This window comes from Monodelphis domestica, chromosome 4 (assembly GCF_027887165.1).
Source record: "Monodelphis domestica isolate mMonDom1 chromosome 4, mMonDom1.pri, whole genome shotgun sequence".
NCBI classification, from domain to species: domain Eukaryota; kingdom Metazoa; phylum Chordata; class Mammalia; order Didelphimorphia; family Didelphidae; genus Monodelphis; species Monodelphis domestica.
The window spans coordinates 133,138,975-133,161,490 of NC_077230.1; the positions used below are offsets into that span (position 1 = coordinate 133,138,975).

The following is a 22,516-nucleotide window of genomic DNA, read 5'->3' on the forward strand; positions in this document are numbered from 1 at the left end:
GGGGCTGCTGTATGTTTTACTGACTGATCTCTATAATGTCTCTCCTTATTCTTGCTTAGAGGGTATGGGTTCAAAGTTGCCTAACTCAGAAAAGTCAAGAGATAGTATAGCTGACAAATAAGATTTTGCATATGGTAATCAACAGCTAGCTCAAAGAATCCAAAGGATTCCCAAAACCTCCATCAGCTTTCAAATTCAGTATTTCATACACTCACAGGCCCAACTATGCTGAGAAGGTGGCACTTTATAGATAGTTTGCTCCCCAAATCTCGGGGCCCATACAGTGGTAAGCCACAGAATAATTTGACTTTGTGTCAAAAGCATTCTACTCTAGTTAGCCAATCAGATGATAATTTATGTTTAACTTTCTCTATCGCTCTGCAACTGCAAGCCAAACCTTGTAGTTTTTAATCTGTTATTCAAATGCTAAATAAAAATCTTTTCCAAAAAAAGTGATTGCTAGTATTTCTGTATAAAAGTTTGTAATCATCAGGGCTTTCAAGTTTACATGGCCTCCCTGCCTCTTTTATCTACCAGTTATGATGGTATAGTGGGTGAACATCTTTTTCTTAAAATATCTAAGAAGAGATTCCTCAGTGCGCATAGATAGCATGTCTCTTTGTTACATATCCCTTTGCCTGCCATCTGTTATAGACCTTTTAGTTCCTTCTCAAAACAGACAGAAGAGGTTTTTTTAAAGTAGCTTATTTTAAGTTTTTCCCTTTTGGCTTTCTATAATTCATTAAAAAAATTATTTCAGTAGAGCAAAGATGATTCATGGTGCAATAAGTGGGCCCAAATGCCTTATAAATCTTATAGCTGGTTGCGGATGGGGTAGCAGTGTTTAGAGAATTGTCTAGCTCCATACAGTATACAATTTATTGTTTCCTTTTTTAGTTTAAATTATATTTTTGTCATTTACCTGTCACTTTAAATTACTGAGACTAAATACTGTTTATAATCTATGAGTTCTAATAGATTTGCACACCTTATTTGTCTTTAATCTAGAAAACCACTCTCTACCAAGAGGGAATTTTCTTGTGCTTCCCCCTAAATTAGATGCCACAAAATATATTACTTTCCTTTCCCTCACTAGAGTAAGGAAATGATGAAATGATTTCCTTTGTGAATCCATTGCTAGCACTTACCTGGGAAAGTTGAGGGCATATGGAAATACCTACAACCACAATTGAGAAATTAAATTTCTCTTTGCTGCTTTAGACCTTAAAGAGCTCCCAGTAGCTCAAACCAACACTTAAGCGTATATCTCTAATGAATCTTTTAGTCAAATTTAGCAAGCAGATGCCAATAACTTAGACAAACTAGTATGGGAAACAGGGCCGGTTATATGATCGTGTGTATTAATTCACTGAGACAAATAAGACATTTGACCTCTGAGGCCCTTTCAGTTCTAAATCTGTGATCCTAACATTTCTAGCTGTTTCCATGTCCATGATTTTGTGTAATTCCTTGGTTTCTGGGCAAACATAAGTAAAAATAGTTTAGACACAAATTATCAAACATCTTGTCTTTTGAGTATTAATGAAATTATTTACATGGGGTGGTCAGTCTCTGTGCTCCTCTATTTTCTTCAATCATGCATGGTCTGTCAATGAAGAATAATACCCAATTCTTGGCCCAAGTTTAACAGAGCTTCTGTTGACTTTATCTGTTAAACTTGGCAACTACTATATGCAAAATGAAGATTGTTTCATTTGTTGTAACATCAGTCATCTCAGATTCTAAAAAAGTATCCTAATACTTTCAATTCTTTTTTGATGCAAAAGGAATGCACATTAAAGAAGTGACATTGCAAATTCAAATAATCTTGCCTTTAGGAATCATTTAAAATTTCTCAATGCATTTTCAGAAACCTTTTTAGGGGCTACATTGACCTATATAGTAATATACAGTTCCAGTATCAGTTGAAGAAGTCTACGTTTAAGTCACCTCAACTTTCTGTGTGACCTTGAAGGAGTCACTTGGCTCAGGACCCCCTAAAACTATGAATTGCAAAACAATTGCTGATTTGCAGTGTAAATGTTTGTTCCTTAGACCAGTGAAATTACAAGTCTATCCACTGCTACCCTCCTCCACCTGAAAAATGATGAGCACAAATGGAGATTTAAAACAAGTGGGTTTAGTCTGAGATTACAGACAAGCAGAATAGAACAATGTTGAAGCAGAAAGTGGGCTCTAAGTGCCCCCTCTGGCACGTATGCCATAGGTTCACCACCATGGTTATAGACTTTGGGTATAGACAAAGATTATGTCCTTTGGTCTGCATATGGTACAGGCTTGAAGAAAGTTCATGTAATTGCAAAGCCCTTAGAAAGTTGGTTTTCTGGATCCTCAATTTAAAATCACTTGTTCTTTCTTGGGTTTCATGCCTCAGCACATTCAAAGAGGCATTGCTAGAGTGGCATATTTAGCTTTTTTTTCCCACACATTTGTTCTTATTTTAAGTTTGATGACCTGGAGGGGGTGCAATTATTAACTCCTGGATGACACTTCTGTACTAACTCCTATGTTCCCCAATTGGAGAAGGCATAGAATATTTCAAATGAAATAAAGAATATCTATTTGCTATATCACATACATTTGAATTTGAATAAGAAAGCACTTGACCCAATGGCACATAAGCAAAATCCTTGTTAAACTTCTGATTGGTAGGGCTGTGTAGAAACATTTTTGTTACTTATGTTAACTCTTAGTGGTCAGGAACTAGGTCACTTTTATATCTGTGTGCTTGATGTTTGTTGATTGACAAGAAGAGCACGATGTAGCATTCATAAGGCCTTTTTTATTCTTTGCCAGAAAGTAGGGGTGGGGAGACTTTTCAAAGTGTGAGGTCAGTAAGACAACTCCAGAGCTTTTAAAACAAGTCACCCAATTTGGTGTTTTGTTTGGTTTTTAAGTTTGGTTCTGAACAATAGCATCATGATGGCTTTTGCCTATGTCTGTGTGAAAATAAATGGTTAAATGGAACATCTTTTCTTAGGTGGGACACAAGCCAATGGAACTTTTTTTTTTTTTGGTGCTCTCCCATCTACATCCTCTCCAAATGCCTGACTACATGGGAAATCCCCCCAAAGTAGTTGGTGAATAAAAGCCTTATGGTGTGACAATCTTCCTCCCATGACAACATTTTAATAGATTAGATGACTGAAAGGTCTTAATGGAAACCAAAATATCTTAATGTTAAGTTTTCAGGGAGAAAACTTGGGGCAGTATCTCAGATGCCCCAGGAAAAGTCAGAAGCACATTTTTTTTATGGTCTGTTTTGTTGAGTCAGCCCACCTTATGCAAAGAAATCCACAGTGCTTTAGCTCTGCTTAAATATTTATGGAAGAAACAAACCCTACATTTGACTCAATTCATGTTGCCCTGTACCTCTTGGACTTTTTTTAGACACCTTGCAAAATTTATACAATGTAAATGCCAGTCCACAGACACCAACAATCAAGAGCAAGAAGAGTATATATAAGGCTGTTTCTGCATTGGTGGCATCCAGCGTCAGCCCCAAGAACTGAACTTGCCTGTCTGTCACAGATTCAATGGTGGGAAGGACGTCTAGAAAACAAGCACATACAAGATTCCTTACTCTCCAAATTTCAGCAATTCTTCTTTCCCAAAGTACATTCAAACTAAGAACTCAAGCACAGACCCTCAGAAGTCACAAAGACGGCCTTATCTTTACAATGAAAAGCTCATTTCTCATCATTGAGAGTAAAACTATGCCTTCCACCTTCCTGGCTTATATTCATTTAAATGCATATCATAATATTATTTGAAGTAAATTGTTGGAATTAGTTTCAACAAATACACAAAGGCTTCTGAGATCAGATGTGATCATGTATGTAAAGCACTTAGTGAAGTCTATGTGCATATAAACTATTGTTGACTTTCCAGTCTTTCAGAGGAGTCTAGCAACAGTATAGATGATACTCTAATGACGGCGATTTATATTTTTAAGATGTTTTCACACTTGTTATCTGATCCTCACAATAACCTAATGAAGTCAGTAGTCATCCCAATCTGATAGGAGAGCAAACGAGCCCAGAAAGTCAAATGACTTCCCCCAAATGACCTAACAAGTCAGTGGTAGCCCAGATGCTAGAAACTGGGTAATATGAATATTAGCTGGCATTTATAGAGCGCTTTAAGATTTACAGCGCGCTTTACATAGGTCGTTTGGTACTCATGACCACCCCGGGACGTGGGTTCTACCATTTTTCTCATTTTACAGATGAGGAGACTTGGAAAGGTTGAGCCTTGACCAGGGTCGCACAGCTAGGAAGTGTCAAACCAGGTCGTCTGGCTCCTCATCCAGGCTTCTTTCCATTTGTCTCCACTGGCTATCTCTGAGTAAACTCCCAATGCCAGACGTGACAACAATCCCTGGAGCGCAGGAGAGGCCCTAGAGAAGAGTACGCCTTCCCCTCTCCCCCAGCCCCTTCCCTCCTGGCTTTTAAGCAGCCCCACCAGCTGGGTCTCACCTTCCGACTGGAGGCAGGGATGTGGCCCATGGGCTGGGTCCGGGAAGCCGTTGCACCTGACTACAGAGGCGTAATACTTGACAGATTCTTTGGGGATCCTTGGGATGGAGGGGTCAGTGTAGTTTGTGAAATGCAGACCGAATCTCTCTGTAAAGCCAGTGGCCCACTCAAAATTGTCCATCAGGCTCCAGACGGTATAGCCACGGATATCCACATTATCCTGGATAGCTAGAAGACAGAAGGCCAGGTAGGAGGTTTCCCGTGAGCTAGCTACGGTGTTGTCCTTAGGAGAACCTTGGGCCCCTTTCCCCCTGCCTCCCAGGGAAGGCTCTGCATTCTGGAAATTCTTCCCCAAATCCTTTCTGTCCTTACTTGTTCCACATCCCACCCTATTGGGCCTGTCTTAGGCTCATTTCACAAACTGGGACTGCAGAGCAGAGACAGGCCATCCCGTCCCACCATGGGATTGTGGACTCAGAGGCTGACAGATGGTGTGAGGATTCTGCCATAATTTTTTTTTTTAATTTAAAAAAAGAATTCTGCCATTTTGCTGTCTAGGACTGCCTGAGTCTTCTGCTTTCCTTTGATTAGGCCTCTCCTCCCATCTGTCTGGACTGCCTCTGTCAGTCAGCGTGTGGTTTCATATCCAATTGCCTTTAGACAGCGGGCACCACCCACATGGAGGAGCTAAATGGAAATGAAATCATTAAGCAGGCCTTTAACCTGTGGGTAAAGGTTTCCCACAATCCAGGCTCTTGAATGCTGTCTTTGACTGCTGAGTGTAAACAAAGGTCATGTTCTCAAAGCACAACCCCAAATAATTGGGGAAGCAGCGAGGTTCTAAGATCCTTTTCTCTGTGTGGTACCTTCAGAGAGACAAGATCCAGGTTTGGCTTGAACGCTAGCCTGCGCCCACATTCAGACAATTTGTAAGTCTCTCACTGTAGCACGTGCCCACCATTACGAAGCTAACAGTCTGGAAATGACCACTTGCAACCCCGAACGCCCTGAATTATATGAAGGATTATGAGAATAAAACAGGGCACCAAAACAAGTAGGATGTATTGTACGCTCCATAGTCAACCAGTGCTTTTCTGGTCTTTTTCTCTCCACTTCAAATGAACTAATTATTAAAGGGGAACAAAATAAATCTTTCATAGAAGTCACTGTCGCTACTAAGATCGGTAAGACCACAGACATGCTTGCTCCATAGCTGAACAGCGACTGCTCTTTTCTCTCTACAGTCAGAGCTTCTCTTGAACTTAGGGCCCTGCTAGCCCCAGGCCTGGCACTGGTCTGCCCCAGAAAGATAAATGAAAAGAAAAGGATTTTTTTCCCTGGAAATAGCAAGGGTTGTCACAAGGAAGAATTCATGCTAGAAACCACATTTTCTGTCTAGTCATGGCAATGGTCAATACTATAAGGAAAGTGAGGTCACTCACTTCCAGCCCTGAGAGAGAGCACAGAGGGGAGGGGTGGGAGGAAAGGAAGTGCCAGGTGTGGAAAGGAAAGTAGAAATAAGTTCTGAACTTTCTGCCACTGTGTTGGAACAAGCAACAGAGGGAATATTAGAGAGAGAGGAAATTGTCAAGACTGACAGTTGGTGGGGGAAGGGGCAACTGGGAGTGGCAGTTAGGTCTTGTGACTAGCACTTCCTTCCTGGTGTTGGAGGTAGGAGGAGTGTTGGCTTCCCAGTCTCCATTAGGAGTGCCTCTGCTTGGTTCAGCCCAAAGACACAGGCCCAACCAGCACTGAAGGTCAGACTTTCTTGTTGCTTTCTGTCTACTGCTAAGATTCTGAAATTGACAAAACTAGCACAGATATAGCATAGACAGGAATAAGAGAAACCCTCCACCAGCCTGTGAGACCTGGCCTCAGCTCCAAAGCTGAGGAAGGCTTCAACTTTATTTAGGGACATCCCTCTTCCCTTTTCCCTGATCCCTTTCCAATCCAAACTGGTTATTAAAATTTCTCTTATTAGAATATCGCAGTCAGATAAGTGAACTATCTTTTCTGGGCATAGAGGGAGCTAAACATCAGCTCTGCCATCAACGACAAACAGTCCTTATCAGACCCCCTGCTGCTGCCTCTCGGCAGGGGGCATCTCTCACCTTTACCTCAACAGCAGCCATATTCCCTCTCTCCCTTAAACTCCTCCATTCCCTGCTACAAACTTTCCTTATCCCCTGTTTTTCCAATCCCCGCATTTTTCCCAATAAATAAATATGGCCCACGTCCTGAGGAACAGGTCACTGACTTTTAATCACGAAACGAAGGATGCACTCAAATACCTTTGAGGACTTCATTGATGTAACTCCGGAGGTAATAGATTCTGATGGTGTCATTGAGGCTGGAGGTTCCCCGTTCAGAAACCCCGTTCTCTGTTATATAAATTGGAGGGTTGCCATACTCTTCCTTTAACCACTTCAGGATCCTTCTGAAGCCAAAGGGGGTGATCTTCAGCCAGAAGGAGCCGGAATCTGACCAAGATCGGTCTGCTATAGAAGCCACTCCCCTTGGGGCAAGAACCAGATTCGTGAGAGACATAACCTCAGCTTTCCTTTTGTCACATCCCCATCTGTAGCTCCATCTTTCTCTGGCCTCTGGGCATTTTCACAGGCGCTCCTCATGCTAGACTGCTCACCCATCTCCCTCCACCACCTGGCTTCCTTCGGGATACTCCAATGTATGTGTGTGTGTCTGGTTAACTCAAAGTCACTGTGAAACACATCACTGTAATGTGTGTGAGGAAGTCAACACGCTTTCTGGACATCTTGAACACAGACCAGAGAGGGCGCCTTATCTCCCTCTAGCAGCTCCTCTCCTACCATCAGAACATCCCTTCTCTGGAAGCCCCATCCACCAGTGCTGCAGGAGAGCCAGGAGGCCCTGGGAGATTTTTGCAGTCGATGGCAGCTTCCTAACCTTGACCTAGATTCTCCCTCTTCCCCTCAGCTCTCCCCTGCCCCGACAGCTCAGAGGTCCTCAGCGCTCCGTCCTCATTGGTCTGAGCATCTTCGGGTTAGGGCACTGGAGTGGCAGCTACTTGTAGTGTGCTATTTAATATGAAAACGAAACACTCTTTGTAAAACCCTTTGCAAACTCAAGACACAACTCAATCCCCACCTCCCTCGAGACCCAACCGCCCACCATGACCATGTTACATCTTGTAGGTACCTAGCTGTAGGCATGTTATCTCCCCCCACTAGAATCGGAGCTGCTTGAGGGCAGGGACCCTATTTTTATCTTTCTTTGTATTCCTGGGGCGTAGATGTAGTGAGCATTTAATATATGTTCTTTTTAAACCCTTACTTTCCATCTGATAATCAGTACTAGGCATTGGTTCCAAGGCAGAAGAGTGATAAGGGCTATGCCATGGGGGTCAAGTGACTTGCCCAGGATCACACAGCTGGGAAGTGTCTGAGGCCACATTTGAATCCAGGACCTCCCGTCTCTAGGCCTGGCTCTCAGTCCACTGAGCCACCCAGCTACCCCCAATATATTTTTATTGACAGCTGATTGACTGACCGTCTCAACTTTTCACATAAAATGTTAATTATGTATCATGGGAAAAGTGCTTGGACAGACATTTGACTGGACTCATAAGGGGTTCAATAGGCTCTTGGTTCCCCTCAACCAGCTGTGTGACCTCGCCTGGGCTCCCGAACCTTGGGTCTCCAGCCTCTTATTTGTCCCCCAGGGAGGAGGATGCCTGCTCGTTCCTCCCCTCCTGGGAGAGTCCATCAGATGAGAGAACGTGAGCAATATTTTCGTTAGTTCTTTCTTTTCATTAAAAACTTCTATCTTACTGATATTTAATAGTATATACTAATACCAGAATCGAAGACAGAAGAGAGGTAAGGCTAGACGGCTGGGGCTACACGACAGGTCTGGGTCACATAGCTAGGAAATCTCTGAGGCTGGACTTCCACTCGTCTGCTAGACTCCTGGTCTCAGTTCACCCAGATGCCCACTCCAGCTCCCTCACTCTAGGGACAGAACCGAACCCCGCGGAGGTGACAAAAGCAGCAAGGAGCAGAGCTGACATGGGAACCTACGAAGCCGACGGCTAGATTCCGTTTTTCTTCAGGTAAAGTGAGGACAACAGGCTTACCTGTCTGCATCGTAGGAAGAGATGTAGTTTGGGTAATCCAAGTTAGAAGCCAAGATCGTGGTGTAATGATTGAAGCCAAAGAAGTCAAACGTGCCGTTGATCCTTCTCTTTTCTTCTTCAGTAAACTCTGGGAGCCTAAAGTTTAAAAGGGCAGCACAGAGAGTAAGCAGGGGTTCTACTCAAGAAGCCCATGGAAAGGGGCTCATTTCTCTTCTCAAGTAGACCTTTGTAGGGCTACAAAAAGCACCATACTGAGGGTTTGTCAGATAGAAGCAATGGTCCTACTGAATGGAAGACAGTGGCTCAGCCAACTGGATTGGAAAAACAAGAGATGGGTCTACAGTCCCTCTGGTCCTCCTCCACTCAGGGTCACAGGTTAACCTTTGGTGACCTTCAAAGGAAGCTCTTTGTTTGCCCTCCAGGTTGCGTCCAGATGTAGATCCCCATCCATCAAGTTCTATAACCAAGTCACAAACACCCGATATGTTTTTATTTGTATCCTGTATCTTTTGTTTTTCCCATATTTTAGGATCTTTGCACCAAATTCCCTGTTCCTTTTCTCCTGGTACTTCTCTTCATCGAATTCTCCTTTTTAAAAGGAATACGCTTTTTTGAGAATGAGATGTTTTTCACACACATCTCTAAGCTTTTTCTTTCTTGTTATATCACATGCAGCCCTCTGTTTTCAGCTTATAGTATCCTGAATTGCTGTGTACCTTTTCACAAATATCTTTTTGATCCCCACAATTTGACAAACGGAGGGTAGTTTGTCTTTTTCAAATTGATTTCAGCCACAGAAAATCACCGGGGAGGTGGGTGGGTTGGGGACACTGGTTTACTCTGGGCCAGCCTTGGTCCTTCTTACCTTTTCTGTGACCTTTAGTGTGGCCAATCAAAACCTCCTAGAATTGCTTCTACTCTTGAGCCCCTGCCCACCCCCTTCCCACTGTCCCAAGGCGGGGAGAACTCTACTGGCATTTCAGAAAAGTTGGTAGAATATGTCCAAAACCCACATTCGTCCTGTCCCTCACTGATTCAAGAACTGACAATAGCTTTCTCATGCCTATCACACCCATCACAAACTCCTCCCCATGATTTTCAGAGCCTTCCCACTTAGCATCACTGTCTGGGCTTCCTTCTAGTGTCCAGGGTGCAACTTCTGGCATCTCCTTCAGGGCAAATCTCTGAATTCTCTAGGTCTCAGTTTATTTACCTAAGAGGTTGGATATACAATTAAAACAAAACAAAACAAAACAAAATCACAACCCAAACCCTCACCTTTTGTCTTAGAATTGAAAGTAAGTCTTGGCTCCAAGGCAGAAGAGCAATAAGGCCTGGGCAATGGGGGTTAAGTGACTTGCCCAGGGTCACACAGCTAGGACATGTCTGAGGCACATTTGAACCCAGGACCTCCTGTCTCCAAGTCTGACTCTATCCACTGAGCCACATAGCTGTCCCCTCCCCACATGTGCTTTTAACACTTGCTCTAGTTTCTTCCTTAACTAGACCCTAAGCAGATGAAGAAACTGAGGCAAACAGAGCTGAGTGACTTGCTTAGAGTCATCCAGCTAGGAAGTGTCTGAGGCTGGATTTGAATTTGGGAAGATGAATCTTCCTGGCTTTGAACTTAGTGCTCTGTCCATTGTGCCATCTAGCTACCCTCATGTAAATGCTAGCTATTATTAAAGAAAAAATATACTCTCCAAAAGGTGATTTTATGCTGCTTTTCCTGGGCACATTTTGGGTGCTTTCCCCAGGAATCAGCAGTTCTAGTTGTGGCTCTCGGTGGCTAACATCCTCAGGGGCAACAGAGCTTTCCGACTGTTAGGAGATGTCTGGAGGACGCCTGCCCCGTCTTACCTGGATTTGCTGAGTCCTGCTGCCAGGCTCCTGTCCCTAATCCGAGTCTTCATGACTTCGTTGTAGTCTCCATTCTTGAAAATGGGATGGGCAAACCAGCCTCCCATAAACTAGGCAGAGGAGTGAGGGACAAAGAGCTGATGTGAGGAGGGGAGGTTTGCCCAGGAAGCCCCCACCCCCACCTTCAAATATGGCTCCAGACACAAGTCCACAAGGTGTTCAGTGACGGAAGTCTGGCGTCACCACCACGGTGGGACCCAGCTGCCAATTTTGCTGGTGCCCCGGATCAGGCTCACTAACCCATAGTCGGCTCCTTAGGTGGTACTACTGAGAGCTGGACAGGACCCTCAGAGATCAGCTACGTGGACTCTTTTGTTATAGAGATGAAGAAAGTAATCTGGAAAACTTGGCTGATAGCAGCATAAGAAACAAAATGGGAACTCTTCGGGAGTTTTGTGGAAGCCAGCTATGGATAACAAGAGGCAGCTTAGAAACGTGTAAATGGCGATATAAACACCTCATAAGAAATTCAGACTTCCTCTCTGCTACAGAGTGCCAAAAAATTTTACATGGATTTCCCAGAGGGTAGGCGCCCACCCTTCGCTCCCTGCGATGTAGAAGGGATAACTGTACTTTGTCGTATGCAAAACTTCTACCCCAGACTTTTGGAACAGAATCTGACAGCAAAGGGCTGTGAATCTTGTCCCATGGGGTCCTCCATCTTTTGCTAAAAAGGCAAGTGGCTCTTTTGCTCTGTCTCTTTCTGAGACTGACTCAGAAGAAAGAGTATACTTTTGGGAGAGGAAGCTTTAGAGAGGGAATCTGGAAAAGACTTAGGAACGGAAGCTAAGACACAGGAGATACAATTTGTTATCAGAACGGTGGATTCTGGGGGCAGCTGGGTGGATTGAGTCAGACCTAAAAACAGGAGGTCCTGGGTTCAAATGTGGCCTCAGACACATCTTCCCAGACTCTGTGCAAGTGAGTTGACCCCCATTCTCCTCGCCTTTACTACTCTTCTGCCTTGGAACTAATACACACTATTGATTCTAAGATGGAAGGTAAAGTATTAAAAAAAAAAATGGACTCTGAGGAAGCCCCCAAAGTAGAAGAAAGACCGCTGTCTTATCCTTTTGGTGCTGAAATGGAGGAGTCTTCTTTTTTTGCTCCATTTCTCCAATCAGAAGTTATAGCAGAAATCTTAGAGGCCAAAGCAGTAGGATTGCCCATCTTCATAGCTTCTAATCATTCAATTCAGATTGAAAAAGGGGTTAGTTAAATTGGTTACCCAAGTTTTTGTTTTCTCAGTTTGTTGAGTATTCTTGTTTTTGTTTTCCTATTTCTTAGTCACTTAGAAAAGTAAGGCTTCCCGTAGACAAAAGGTACAGGATAAGAATACATTTTTCATTTGTTTCAAACCTATAAAAAACAGAAACTTCCAAAACCAAATACCTCAAATTCAAGAGATTTTCTGTCTACACTGTGTAATGCAACATGGTGGTACCTACAGGCTGAGTGTGATGTTACAGCCCAACTCTATTAAACATGGTAAAACGTTTAGACGTTGGGGTTTCAGGAGCTGAACTCCAAGTTTAAGGGTCAGGGTTGTCCCAGGGCAGAAAATTTCTATGTTGTGTTGATAGTGGCCAGAAATTTGGGGGGTCAAGAAAATTTTGCAAAAGCATTCCCAAGATTACAGAATATGCCATGGACCTAGCGAGCATCTTGAACCATCTTCCTCAACAGTTTTCAAATCAGTCTGTTGGTGATGTTTTCTATGTGACTTCATAACAGAAATCAATGTGTAGCATACCAGGCATGTTAGCATCTTGGAAGTAGGATTGGTGTATTGATATTGTATCCTGTATATTCATTTACCAGACACAAGGAGAGATCACTTAATGTTCATTGTATGGAAAGGGACAGTCGGAAGGACTAGCAAAGGACTAGCAAATTCCTGGGCTGGGCGTGGACAGCCACCATGCCCTGGCTCGGACTCCATTCATTTACAAAGCTTGAGTTCCATTAATCTCCTCCTATTTGATTCCGTCATTGTCAATTCCACAATTTATCATGTCACGTATTCATCAATCACTCTTGCTTGGCATTCCGAAGGTCCCCAATAAAGGCTGGGGAACACTGCGAGCCTCCTCTTCTCTTACACCTCTTGCTCTCACAGCCTTGCTCTTGCTCCTGCACCTCTTAATCTTGCTATAATGGCCTCCTCATGTCTGACTGACTGACCAGGCACAGCTGCCCGGTTTGTCTCCCAGTAATCTCCGGACCCCCTGGCCTAGGGGGGATATCCCGGAGTGCTCAGCTCCGCGCATGTTTTCTTGTTTCTCATACTTATAATGTCCCCACTCGTTATCTTCTTCCAGAGAAGTATCACCGGAGGAGCTCGCAACTCCCCAGTGTTTTACCTTGTGGTCTCTGCGTCTCTTCCTCTGACTGACTTGTCTATCTCACATCCCTGTTCCTCTAGTCTCCCATTTCCTTGCACCCACAGGTGCATTATGTAGGAGCTGCTGGCAGATCCTATGAATGGGAAACTGCTTTACGTCAAAGTTACTATATGCCAACTTTGGGGAATGCAAACATCAATACAGTAAGTGCTACCTGCTTAACAATAACGATTTTGCCTTCTTGTCGCCCTAAAACAAAGGAAGAACTTTGGTATGAATATGCCACAGAGAGGCCATTTTATCAATTTGGAAACCAAGGCACAGAGTGGCTTGTTCAAGATGACACAGCTCATAAAAGGCAGAGCCATAGGGAAGAACTGGGGTCTTTTCATTCACTATCTTGATCTCTCTGTTTGGCCTCCACAGGAAGAGATTTCCACTCTGGTCTCCCTAATTCCAAGTCCAGCACTCAATGCCCCACATCATCAATACAAGAAAGGCTAAAAAGAGAGGAATGGCAGAGCGATAGAAAGAGAAAACAACAACAAAAGGATCTAAAGAGACCTGGACATATCTTCTGGCAGCTTCCACATCTTCTTGTTTGGAAGGGTCTCTGGGCTCTGCCCAGTCACTGCTGATGGTGATGGAAATCAGCCCTCCTTGCTTGGCTCGGTAGACGTCATTATACAGGTGCCAGGCTTCGGCATGCGCCTTTAGTAAGTTATGGCCAACGATGTAGGGAGCAGTGCCTGGTCTAAAGGAAATACCTACCAAATACAAGGCAAAATCGACCAAGGGTTCAAAAAAATAGAGAGTACAACAAAACTTCCCAGGGCTTTTCCAACAGTTGTCTGATTTGGTGACAATTAAAGCTGCACACAAAAAAACCTGGTGCTAACCAACTGGAAAAACAAGTAGCATTTACATAGCATCTTTTTAACCCTTGCTTTCTATCTTAGTAACTGAAGAGTAAGGGCTAGGCAAAGGGAGTGGAGTGACTCGCCCAGGGTCACCTAGTTATGCGTGTCTGAGGCTAGATTTGAACTTGGGTCTTTCTGACTCTAGGTCTGACACTCGTTCTCTAGGCCGCCTTGTTACCTTTGTGTTAAAGGGATGGATGAATGGTAAACCAGAATGTCAGGGGGAAAAATGTGCAATGAGAGAAATGCTAGGTTGGCAAATGGAAACTGGTCCCCTATGTGACGCATCCCTTTTTCTATAATCATATCTAGTGTCTGGGCATGCAAATCAATTACCAAAAGATTGCTCTGGGTAACACAGAATGAGAGATGAGAAAATTATATTGTTCTTTAGGGAGAGTCAATAGAGATAAATCTTGATAAATGTCCCTTTCTCACTCTAGGGTATTGATTTAGCCCATATATAACTATGGAGGCTATTCCACGGGATGCCAGACCATCATCATTGTCATCATCTAAGACTTTATTTTAGTGTTTATTATTTGTATGAACCTGAATGGAGGGTAAGATACAGTCCTTGTCCTACAAGAGTTTGTAGTTGAAGATGGGCTAAGAAAGACATGCAAACTTATGAAAGGCTGATATGTCAGGGGGGATATTATTAACTTTTGTCTTGTTTTTACAAGTCATCATTTTTATGTAATCTTATGCCATTTATTACATATACAATTTATTTATGATCAATCAATGTATTAAGCACCTGTTATGGGCAAGGTGCATCTCAGGTTCTGGAAAGAGATAATTAAGGAAGGGGAAGGGAGGAGAGGGAAGAAAAACAAAATATATTCCCATATTGATCATTTCCAAAAATGGCTGTCTTGTTTTCTATGTTAATTCATTTTATTATAACTATACTTAAGATTAACATACTGACACCTAGCATTTGGAGAATGGCAGAAGGGTGAATTCTTAGATTTCAATGTTTAGTCAGCAGTTTGGAGGAAAGACCCTTGAGTTATAAATCTGGCCATGTGGATTCAACTGCTGGCTCTACCATTAATCACATGGCCGTGGGCAAGTCACTCGACCTCTCTGACCCTCAGTTTCCTCCTATGTAAAATGAGGAGAATAGATAGCTGATACACTATGCTTTGGGAGGGGAAATCAGTGTCTCTTTTCAGATATGCTTTGTGGAGGAGGAGAGGAGATATCAGAATGGGGGCCATGTTTTCCTTCTGGGACACAGAAATGTCTTAGATCTCATTCAGGCTCTCAGATCAGACCCCCTCTACCCATTTAGTGGAACTCCATGATTTTCCTGACTCATAGAACATATCCCCAACCAATTAGCCAACCAGGAAGCCCTGGTGCCATTACCTGGAGCTGCTGTTCCATAGCCATGGCCCAGATTGGCAATGACATAGGGCTCGTTGAGAGTGATCCAGAACTTCACTTTATCTCCCAGCCTTCTGAAGAGCACATCTGCATATTCCTTAAACCTCTGCACTATAGTATCATTCTCCCAGCCTCCGACATTCTGAAGTGCCTGGGGCAGGTCCCAGTGGTATAGAGTAACCTATTTTTAAAAAGCCACATCAGGAAAATTGCCACTAATCCAGACTTCTGTCTGCCTTCAATCTTAAACTTTTCCAGAGAAGACTTGAGACATCATCTCTCATCACATACTCCAGTCTAAAAGTCCTCATCACTTAAATTAAATTAAATTAGTTAATAGAATAGAAGCTAAATTCATCTTACATGTCTAAGATGAGTAGTCCAAAGTGGGTACTCCAATCAGAATCATTTGCAATGTATTTGTATTTATGTTTCATGGTAATATATTTTATATTTGAAGTACTTACAATACTTCAAAGTAGTGAAAAAACACTTTAAAAAGAAGCTAGGTTGTCCTCTTTCAAATGATATCTATTGGAAACTTGTGAAATTGGTCTTGGTGTAAAGGGGAAAGATACATTTTCCCTATGTACTGTGTGCAATGCCAAGGGACGTCATCCGATGATACCTGGAAAGGTTTTCAACATGACTAAGTTTCCTCTCCTTAAGAATGATCCCAGGCATAGATTGCTTCTTCAGCCTCTCCTGGTTCTAACTAACACATGCCCTTTATTCCCATGAATGCCAGCTCGTTACTACATTCTAAGGTGTGTACATGTCTCAGAACCCTACTAGACTATGAGCTGGAGGGAAAGGACTGTATTTGAAGCTGAAGTTCATTGAATTCTCCCCTCCAGACTCTCCATTGTTTCCCAACACATACTAGCCATTCCAGTCAAGCCAAAGGTCTTACTATGATCCAACTCCATTTCTAGACTGAACATTTTCACTCACTGTCCCCCATGCCTGCAATTCTCTCCCTCCTCGTCTCTGCCTCTTGGCTTTATTCTCACCTTCTGTAAGAAGCTTTTCCTAATTCCCTTCCTGTGAATGCCTTTCTTCTGAGATTATTTCTAATTTATCTTTTCTATATCATGTATATACATGGTGGTTTGCATATTGGCTTCCCCATTAGACTCTAGACTTCTTGAAACGATTAAAAAAAATGTCAAGTTCCAAATCCTCTCCCCCTTCCATTGAGAAGGCAAGCAATAGGCTGCCCGTGTGACGTGTGAAGTTGTGTAAAACACAAGGAGCCTCCTTGAGAGCAGGACCCATTTGGCTCCTTTTTTTTGGTTTTCACAGAGCAGGCACTTAACAAATGTCTGTTGACTGAATGGTGATCCCTCCCATAGGGACTATTCTTGGGGTAAACCTTGCTTTTGGCACGTTGCTCGCTTACACTAGGAATATAGGTCAATGCCTTCACTTCTTCAAATAAGATCTGGTATCTAAAACCCTACACAGACCACAAAGCACTACCTAAATGTCGGACGGTATTTGTACTTCTCCTCCTTGCTTATGCTGATGCCAATCCCCTTCCTGGAGTGCACACCCTCTTCGGTTCCGAGAATCCCAAATCGAGGGCCCAGTTCAGGTCCTATTGATAGCTTCCATGGAAAGATAACAGTAGAGTGGAAAGAGGAGCCGTGTTTGCATTCTAAGTGACGTCTCAGCCCCTGAACTTGGGTCTCGTGACAAGAGCACTTCTATCATGTCCTCCACAGGTGAGCAAAGCTCCCCCTGTATTCCATAAAGCCTGATAGAAAGTGAGCTATGATATCACTCCCTCATTACCGTGACCTCTCCCAGGAGTGACTTTGGATAGAACCATTTTTTTTTTAAATTCTTGATGCCAGGCAAGTCTTACATTGTTCTTCCTGCCTGGTCTGGGAGATAGCTTGCGGGCCAGGCTTATAGTATCTCTGTTGGTGGGCCACCTTACAGCGGATGCTGAAGAGACCTTTGTCAGATGGAACAGGAGCATGGCAACTTTTCAGGGAACATCAAATGCTTTTTCTTGGAAGAAGATATTCAGGGGTCACATCCCAATTAGAGTGCATAATCTCATTTTGCTTTAGATTACAATTAGATTATATATCACATATATAAATACATAACATATTATGCTATATATGTGGGTATATATAATATAAAAGACACTAATTAGATTCTGAGCAATCCAACCCAAACCTCCCTGAGGGAAAGGAAGGTAAGTAACCTTGTTTAGGCGCCTACATTTTAGACTAAATTAAATACAAACATCTAGTATGGTAATCTTATCTCCTCTGTGATATATATGAACTTCTTTATTGTATGTATGCATATGTATACATTCCTATGTATACATGCTTATTTTGTTAGTCAATCAGTTATTATCTAACTCTCCATGACCCCATTTGGGGCTTTCTTGGCAAAGAAACTGGAGTGGTTTGCTATTTCCTTCTCCAGTTCATTGTACAGATGAGAAAACTGAGGTCAACAAGGTAATGGGACTTGCCCTGGGTCACACAGGAAGTAAGACTCTGAGGACAGATATAAACTCAGGAAGATGAGTTTATATAGATGTGGCAGTCTATCCAATGAACTACCTAGCTATCCAATATATACCTAGCTTATATAGATGCATAAATAAAATATGTGTATTATAAATGGGAATTCTTTGTTCTAAATTTACACTTGTGAAAGGAAACCCTTTATTCCCTTTGTCTATTTTGAGTTAACACTAAGTATCCCTACTTAGATTGTGGAGGCAGGATTAACTCTCTTTTGGGTATAGTTGGAAATTCTTGAACCCCTAAAAATGACATTACCCAAAATTAATTTCTTTATTACCTAGAATCCTTTTCTCTTTTCCTGTGTCCTCACATTTACATGATTGTATTTAAGTTAACTGTGACCCTTCCCTCTTTCTTCTTCTTCCTCGTGGTCAAGTTAGGCAGGTTTTACTCTAGCTTTTTATTTTAAGTTAGTAATAATAAAACTTTAAAAATATAATACTTGAGTTATTGAATATTAATTTTAAAACTCACATCTGTCTACTTTTGAATTGAATCAACAAAAGACTGAACACCCTACTTAGTACTAGGTGAGAAGCTAGCAAGGAAGGTACTTAGAGAACTCACAAGTCACTTACTTAGAGAGCTCCACCCCTTTAACTCAGTCCCAAACTTGTGAATCCTCTGATTAGAAACTCAATCAGTCAGGAATCTGTGAATCCTTTTGATGAGTATTCACCCCTCCCAAAGGTGATTAGTAGTTCCCACAAACACTGCCCTTGGGCAGTGCTAGACAATTTGGAAACTGTGATTGGCCCCTATGAAGAGGGGCAGGGACAAGAAATCACCATAAAAAGCCATGAATCCTGCAGTTTGGGTCAGGCTTGTGGAGATAGTCTCCTGACTGGGGAGAGTCTTCGAGGGAGCTTGGATCATGGGCTTGGAGATGAACTTCAACTTGGACTCTGACTCCTGTACTACTTCATGGGGTGAGTGAAAGGCTGACTCTTTTCCTAGTTTCTGGAGAGACTAGCTTCCATCTTAGAGGAGTCTGACTACTCACTACTGACCTTCCTGATTGAAAGTTAATTAATCTCTGTCTGGATTAAGATAGCATAGATAACTTTTCTATCACTTTCACATTTCTCTACTTTATTGTTTCCCCTCTATTATACATTTCTGACTTGAAATATTGGTGACCACATAATTTCATAAAATTATTGTTTAACCATTAATTTTCACATTTACAGTACATATGTACATGTTATGTCTATGTGAGTGTATATATGTAGATAGATTGATAGATAGATGGGAGGGAGGGAGAGAGAGAGAGATGAATAGGTGGATGGATGAATGGATGAATGGATGGATGGATGGATGGATGGATGGATAGATAGATAGATGGATATACTTGTTGCTTAAATATATTTGCCTTTTGGTTTAGAGCATTTGGACTTTTCTGTCCCATTTGATTTAACCATCTTTCTTTTGGCCGGACCCCACCCCTTCCCTGCCCTTTTACCTGAGGCATAATACTGGCTGCCAGTAGTGCATCAATGAGCCTTTCATAGTAGTTTAGCCCCTTTTCATTAATTTGTCTAGTGGTTCCATCAGGGAGAATTCGAGTCCAGGAGATGGAGAAGCGATAGTGGGACACGCCAAGATTCTGAAGGGCCACCACATCCTCTTGGATTTTATGATAGCTGTCACAAGCAATGTCTGCAGTGTCGTCATTCTCAATCCTCAGTGGAGTATGAGAATATGTGTCCCAGATACTGAGACCCTTGCCATCAGCTCTCCAGGCACCTTCAATCTCAAAATGATAAAACATTGCAAACTTGATTATTTAAAACAAGTCCCCTCCTCAGCTCTAAAGCATTTCATTAACTCATGTCTCTAAGTTTGAAATCTGGACATAACTGGAAAGAATAATTTCTGATTCCAGAGTTTAACAAACTGTCTGTCACCTAGTAAATGTTTGATAAATGCATGTTGAGGAAGAGGAAGTAGGATTAGACCTTCTTCTTAGAGTAGGGCAGACATATTTCCAAGATGCCATATGATTTGGCAGAATCCTAATTTCCAATAAAGGTACATGCCAAATTACCTCTTTCCCCACCAAATTTTAAAAGTTAAAAAACAGTGGGGTGGTAGAGAGTTTTCTTAATATTATTGGGCAGATTCCTGATTATGTTCTTGGACTGTACAACCCTGTACAAACAGTATGATTAGTATAGAGAGGCCCTATTCTTTATGGATTAAGACATTAATTTAAACTCATCATATACAGAGTAAGATTATTTTCCTGTTGCAAAACAGGAAATCACTGTAGATCTTACTCATCTGAAATTCCTTAAAGGAGCTCAAGTACAAACAACTAATCATTTTTTATCCTTCATTTCTTAGAGAGAAGCATCATCTTGTTTTTATTTTCAGTTCTGCTCAGAAAGTAATTTAGTATAAAGCTATGAATTTGACAGCATGGTAAGAGTTCATACTCTGATCTACAGACCATTTGTGTACTTTGTCATTTTGTTATTAGACACTAAGTTCATTATAATAACCTTTGCTATGCCTAGCACCTAGTCTATTGCTTTGTATAGAATAGATACTTAATAAATGTTGACTGAACTTGAATTTTAGTGATTTGCCTGAATGGAAGGGGCAGATCAAGAAACCAAGACCACTGATTTTAAATATTTATAACTTGAGCAATTTTTACTACATGCTTTTGTTTTGAAGCTACCAGATTCTACTTTTTCCAGAAATACTGTACCAATATTTCAAAGTCTGCCAAAGGGAAGAATAAATGGACTTGTTCTTCTTGAGTCTAAAAGGTAGAGTCAAAACCAAAGGATGAAGGTTGCAAAAAACACATTTAGACTTAGGGTCAGGAAAAACTTCTTTTAGAGCTGTCCAAAAGTGGAATGGGCTGTCATTAAGCAAAAGATGGATAACCATTCATTGGGTTGATTAGGGAGAAAATCTTTACGTATTGGTTAAATTAGAACTCTGACATCCCTTCCAACTCGGCTGTGATTCTATAACATTTGCTACAGCTCAGCTCAACCCAATTCTCTTGGTAGGACCAGATATTTTGGTCAAGTCCAAGTACATCCAATGGGAGACACAGATATCTTGCCCTGTGCCTTCCTTACCTGATAGGCAGCTGAGGCTGCACTCCAGACAAAGCCCTTAGGAAACTCTCCATACAGAAACTCATCCTCTTTGTCCAGTGGCATGCCATTGTTGTTGATAACTTCTGTGTAGTATCTGGCTGAAGTTCTTGCAGTACGGGGTCTGTTGGTGTCATTAAAGTCTACCTGGTAGAGTCCAAACTTGACACTATAGCCCTGCAACCATTCAAAGTTGTCCATCATGGACCAAGCCATGTATCCTTGGAGGTTGACACCATCCAGATTGTAGGCTAATAAAATTTTAAAGGGAAGATTTCAAAGAATTAGTGTCATTCTGTGACTTTAGGGTGCTTGGTGGTGCTGCATCTATAATCAAGAAGACCCGAGTTCAGAGATAGTCTTAGACACTTCCTAGCCTGTCACTTAACCATTGTCTCAGTTTCCTCAGCTATAAAATGGGTATAATAATAGCATCTACCTCCCAGGGTTATTGTGAGAATCAAATGAAATAACATTTGTAAGTAGAGCTTGGAACAATGTCTGATGCATAGGTAGTGTTCAGTAAATGCTTCTTTCCTTCCTTTCTTCCTAGTATTTTGAAGAGAACTGGGCATCATTATACCAAAAAGCAATATTTCAGATCTCTGATGCAAGCCCAAGGAGCCAGCTCTAATTAATTGAACAGAGAAGGTACCATTTGGGTAGATTAACTTGTGAGAAGAGAAAGAGCAGGTTGACAGTACTTTGCATATAGAGTTCAGAATTGCCTGAGAAACACTGAATTTTTAGTTGAATTGCACATTGGCTATAGGAGGGGGGAGGGAAAAAACATGAATCATATAACCACAGAAAAAGATTAATTAATTAAATGATTTAATATAGTAATTAATTTTAAGAATTAATTAAATAAAAATTTTTTTGAAAGAAACACTGGATTTTTGGTATTGAAAAAAAAGACATGCCAAAAGCCAAAGTAGAGCTTGTGGGTGAAGAGGGATCTGTTAAGAGAACTCAGAGCATCACAGGAATGTGGCCCATGGGACATGGGACATCTCTGTAAGGCATCTGAAAAGCCCACATACCTTTCAAAGCTTCATTGATGTAGGTTTTGAAAAAAAATATCCTATCTATGTCCTCAATTTGAGATTTCTTGAGTCCTACCCCGTTTTCAGTAACATAAATGGGAATGTCACCATATTCTTCTTTGAGCCAATTCAAGACCCTTCTCATCCCCCAGGGCACTGCTCTGTTGACAGCCGTCGAAGGCCAAGAATTATCGTCCTCCTCGGTCCTCTCCAGGTCATTTTCATAAGAAGGAGGGTTGAGCTGGGGGGTTCTGTGTTTCACGATCTTGGTAGAGTAGGTGTTGAGACAGAAGACATCCGCCGTGTTTCTAATGTATCTCTTTTCTTCCTCGGTGAAGCTGGGGAGGCGAGAAGTGGCTAAATTTTGTAGCTCACTTCTATTCCCTACTTTCCACTTCATGGCATCTGGGTAGTCTCCATTTCTGAAGATGGGGTGGGCAAACCAGCCCAAGCTAAACTGAAGAGCCCGATCAGCCGCTTCAATATCTCCCGGCAAGTTGGGTGACTTGGGCTCCATCCAGTGGGTGCTGAGGCTCAGGGAAATGACTCCCTTCTGACTCTCCCTGTACTTCTCATCATACGTATGGTAGACTCTTGCGTGAG

At 42.1% G+C, this 22,516-nt stretch overlaps 1 protein-coding gene across 1 annotated transcript in view; it reads right to left on the reverse strand.

Moving 5' to 3' along the window:
• Positions 1 to 2,783: 2,783 nt before the first annotated feature.
• LCT (lactase) overlaps positions 2,784 to 22,516 on the reverse strand; it is a 47,583-nt gene continuing 27,850 nt past the window's right edge. The window contains exons 9-18 of the mRNA XM_056793811.1: positions 21,911 to 22,516; positions 20,850 to 21,118; positions 19,214 to 19,504; positions 15,176 to 15,374; positions 13,443 to 13,645; positions 10,474 to 10,583; positions 8,614 to 8,748; positions 6,791 to 7,014; positions 4,500 to 4,727; positions 2,784 to 3,573 (exon numbers count right to left, since the gene is read on the reverse strand). The exon at positions 21,911 to 22,516 is cut by the window's right edge and continues 942 nt beyond it. Coding sequence (XP_056649789.1) covers positions 3,362 to 3,573; positions 4,500 to 4,727; positions 6,791 to 7,014; positions 8,614 to 8,748; positions 10,474 to 10,583; positions 13,443 to 13,645; positions 15,176 to 15,374; positions 19,214 to 19,504; positions 20,850 to 21,118; positions 21,911 to 22,516 — 2,477 coding nt within the window. The 3' untranslated portion in view covers positions 2,784 to 3,361. The remainder of the gene's footprint in view (positions 3,574 to 4,499; positions 4,728 to 6,790; positions 7,015 to 8,613; positions 8,749 to 10,473; positions 10,584 to 13,442; positions 13,646 to 15,175; positions 15,375 to 19,213; positions 19,505 to 20,849; positions 21,119 to 21,910) is intronic.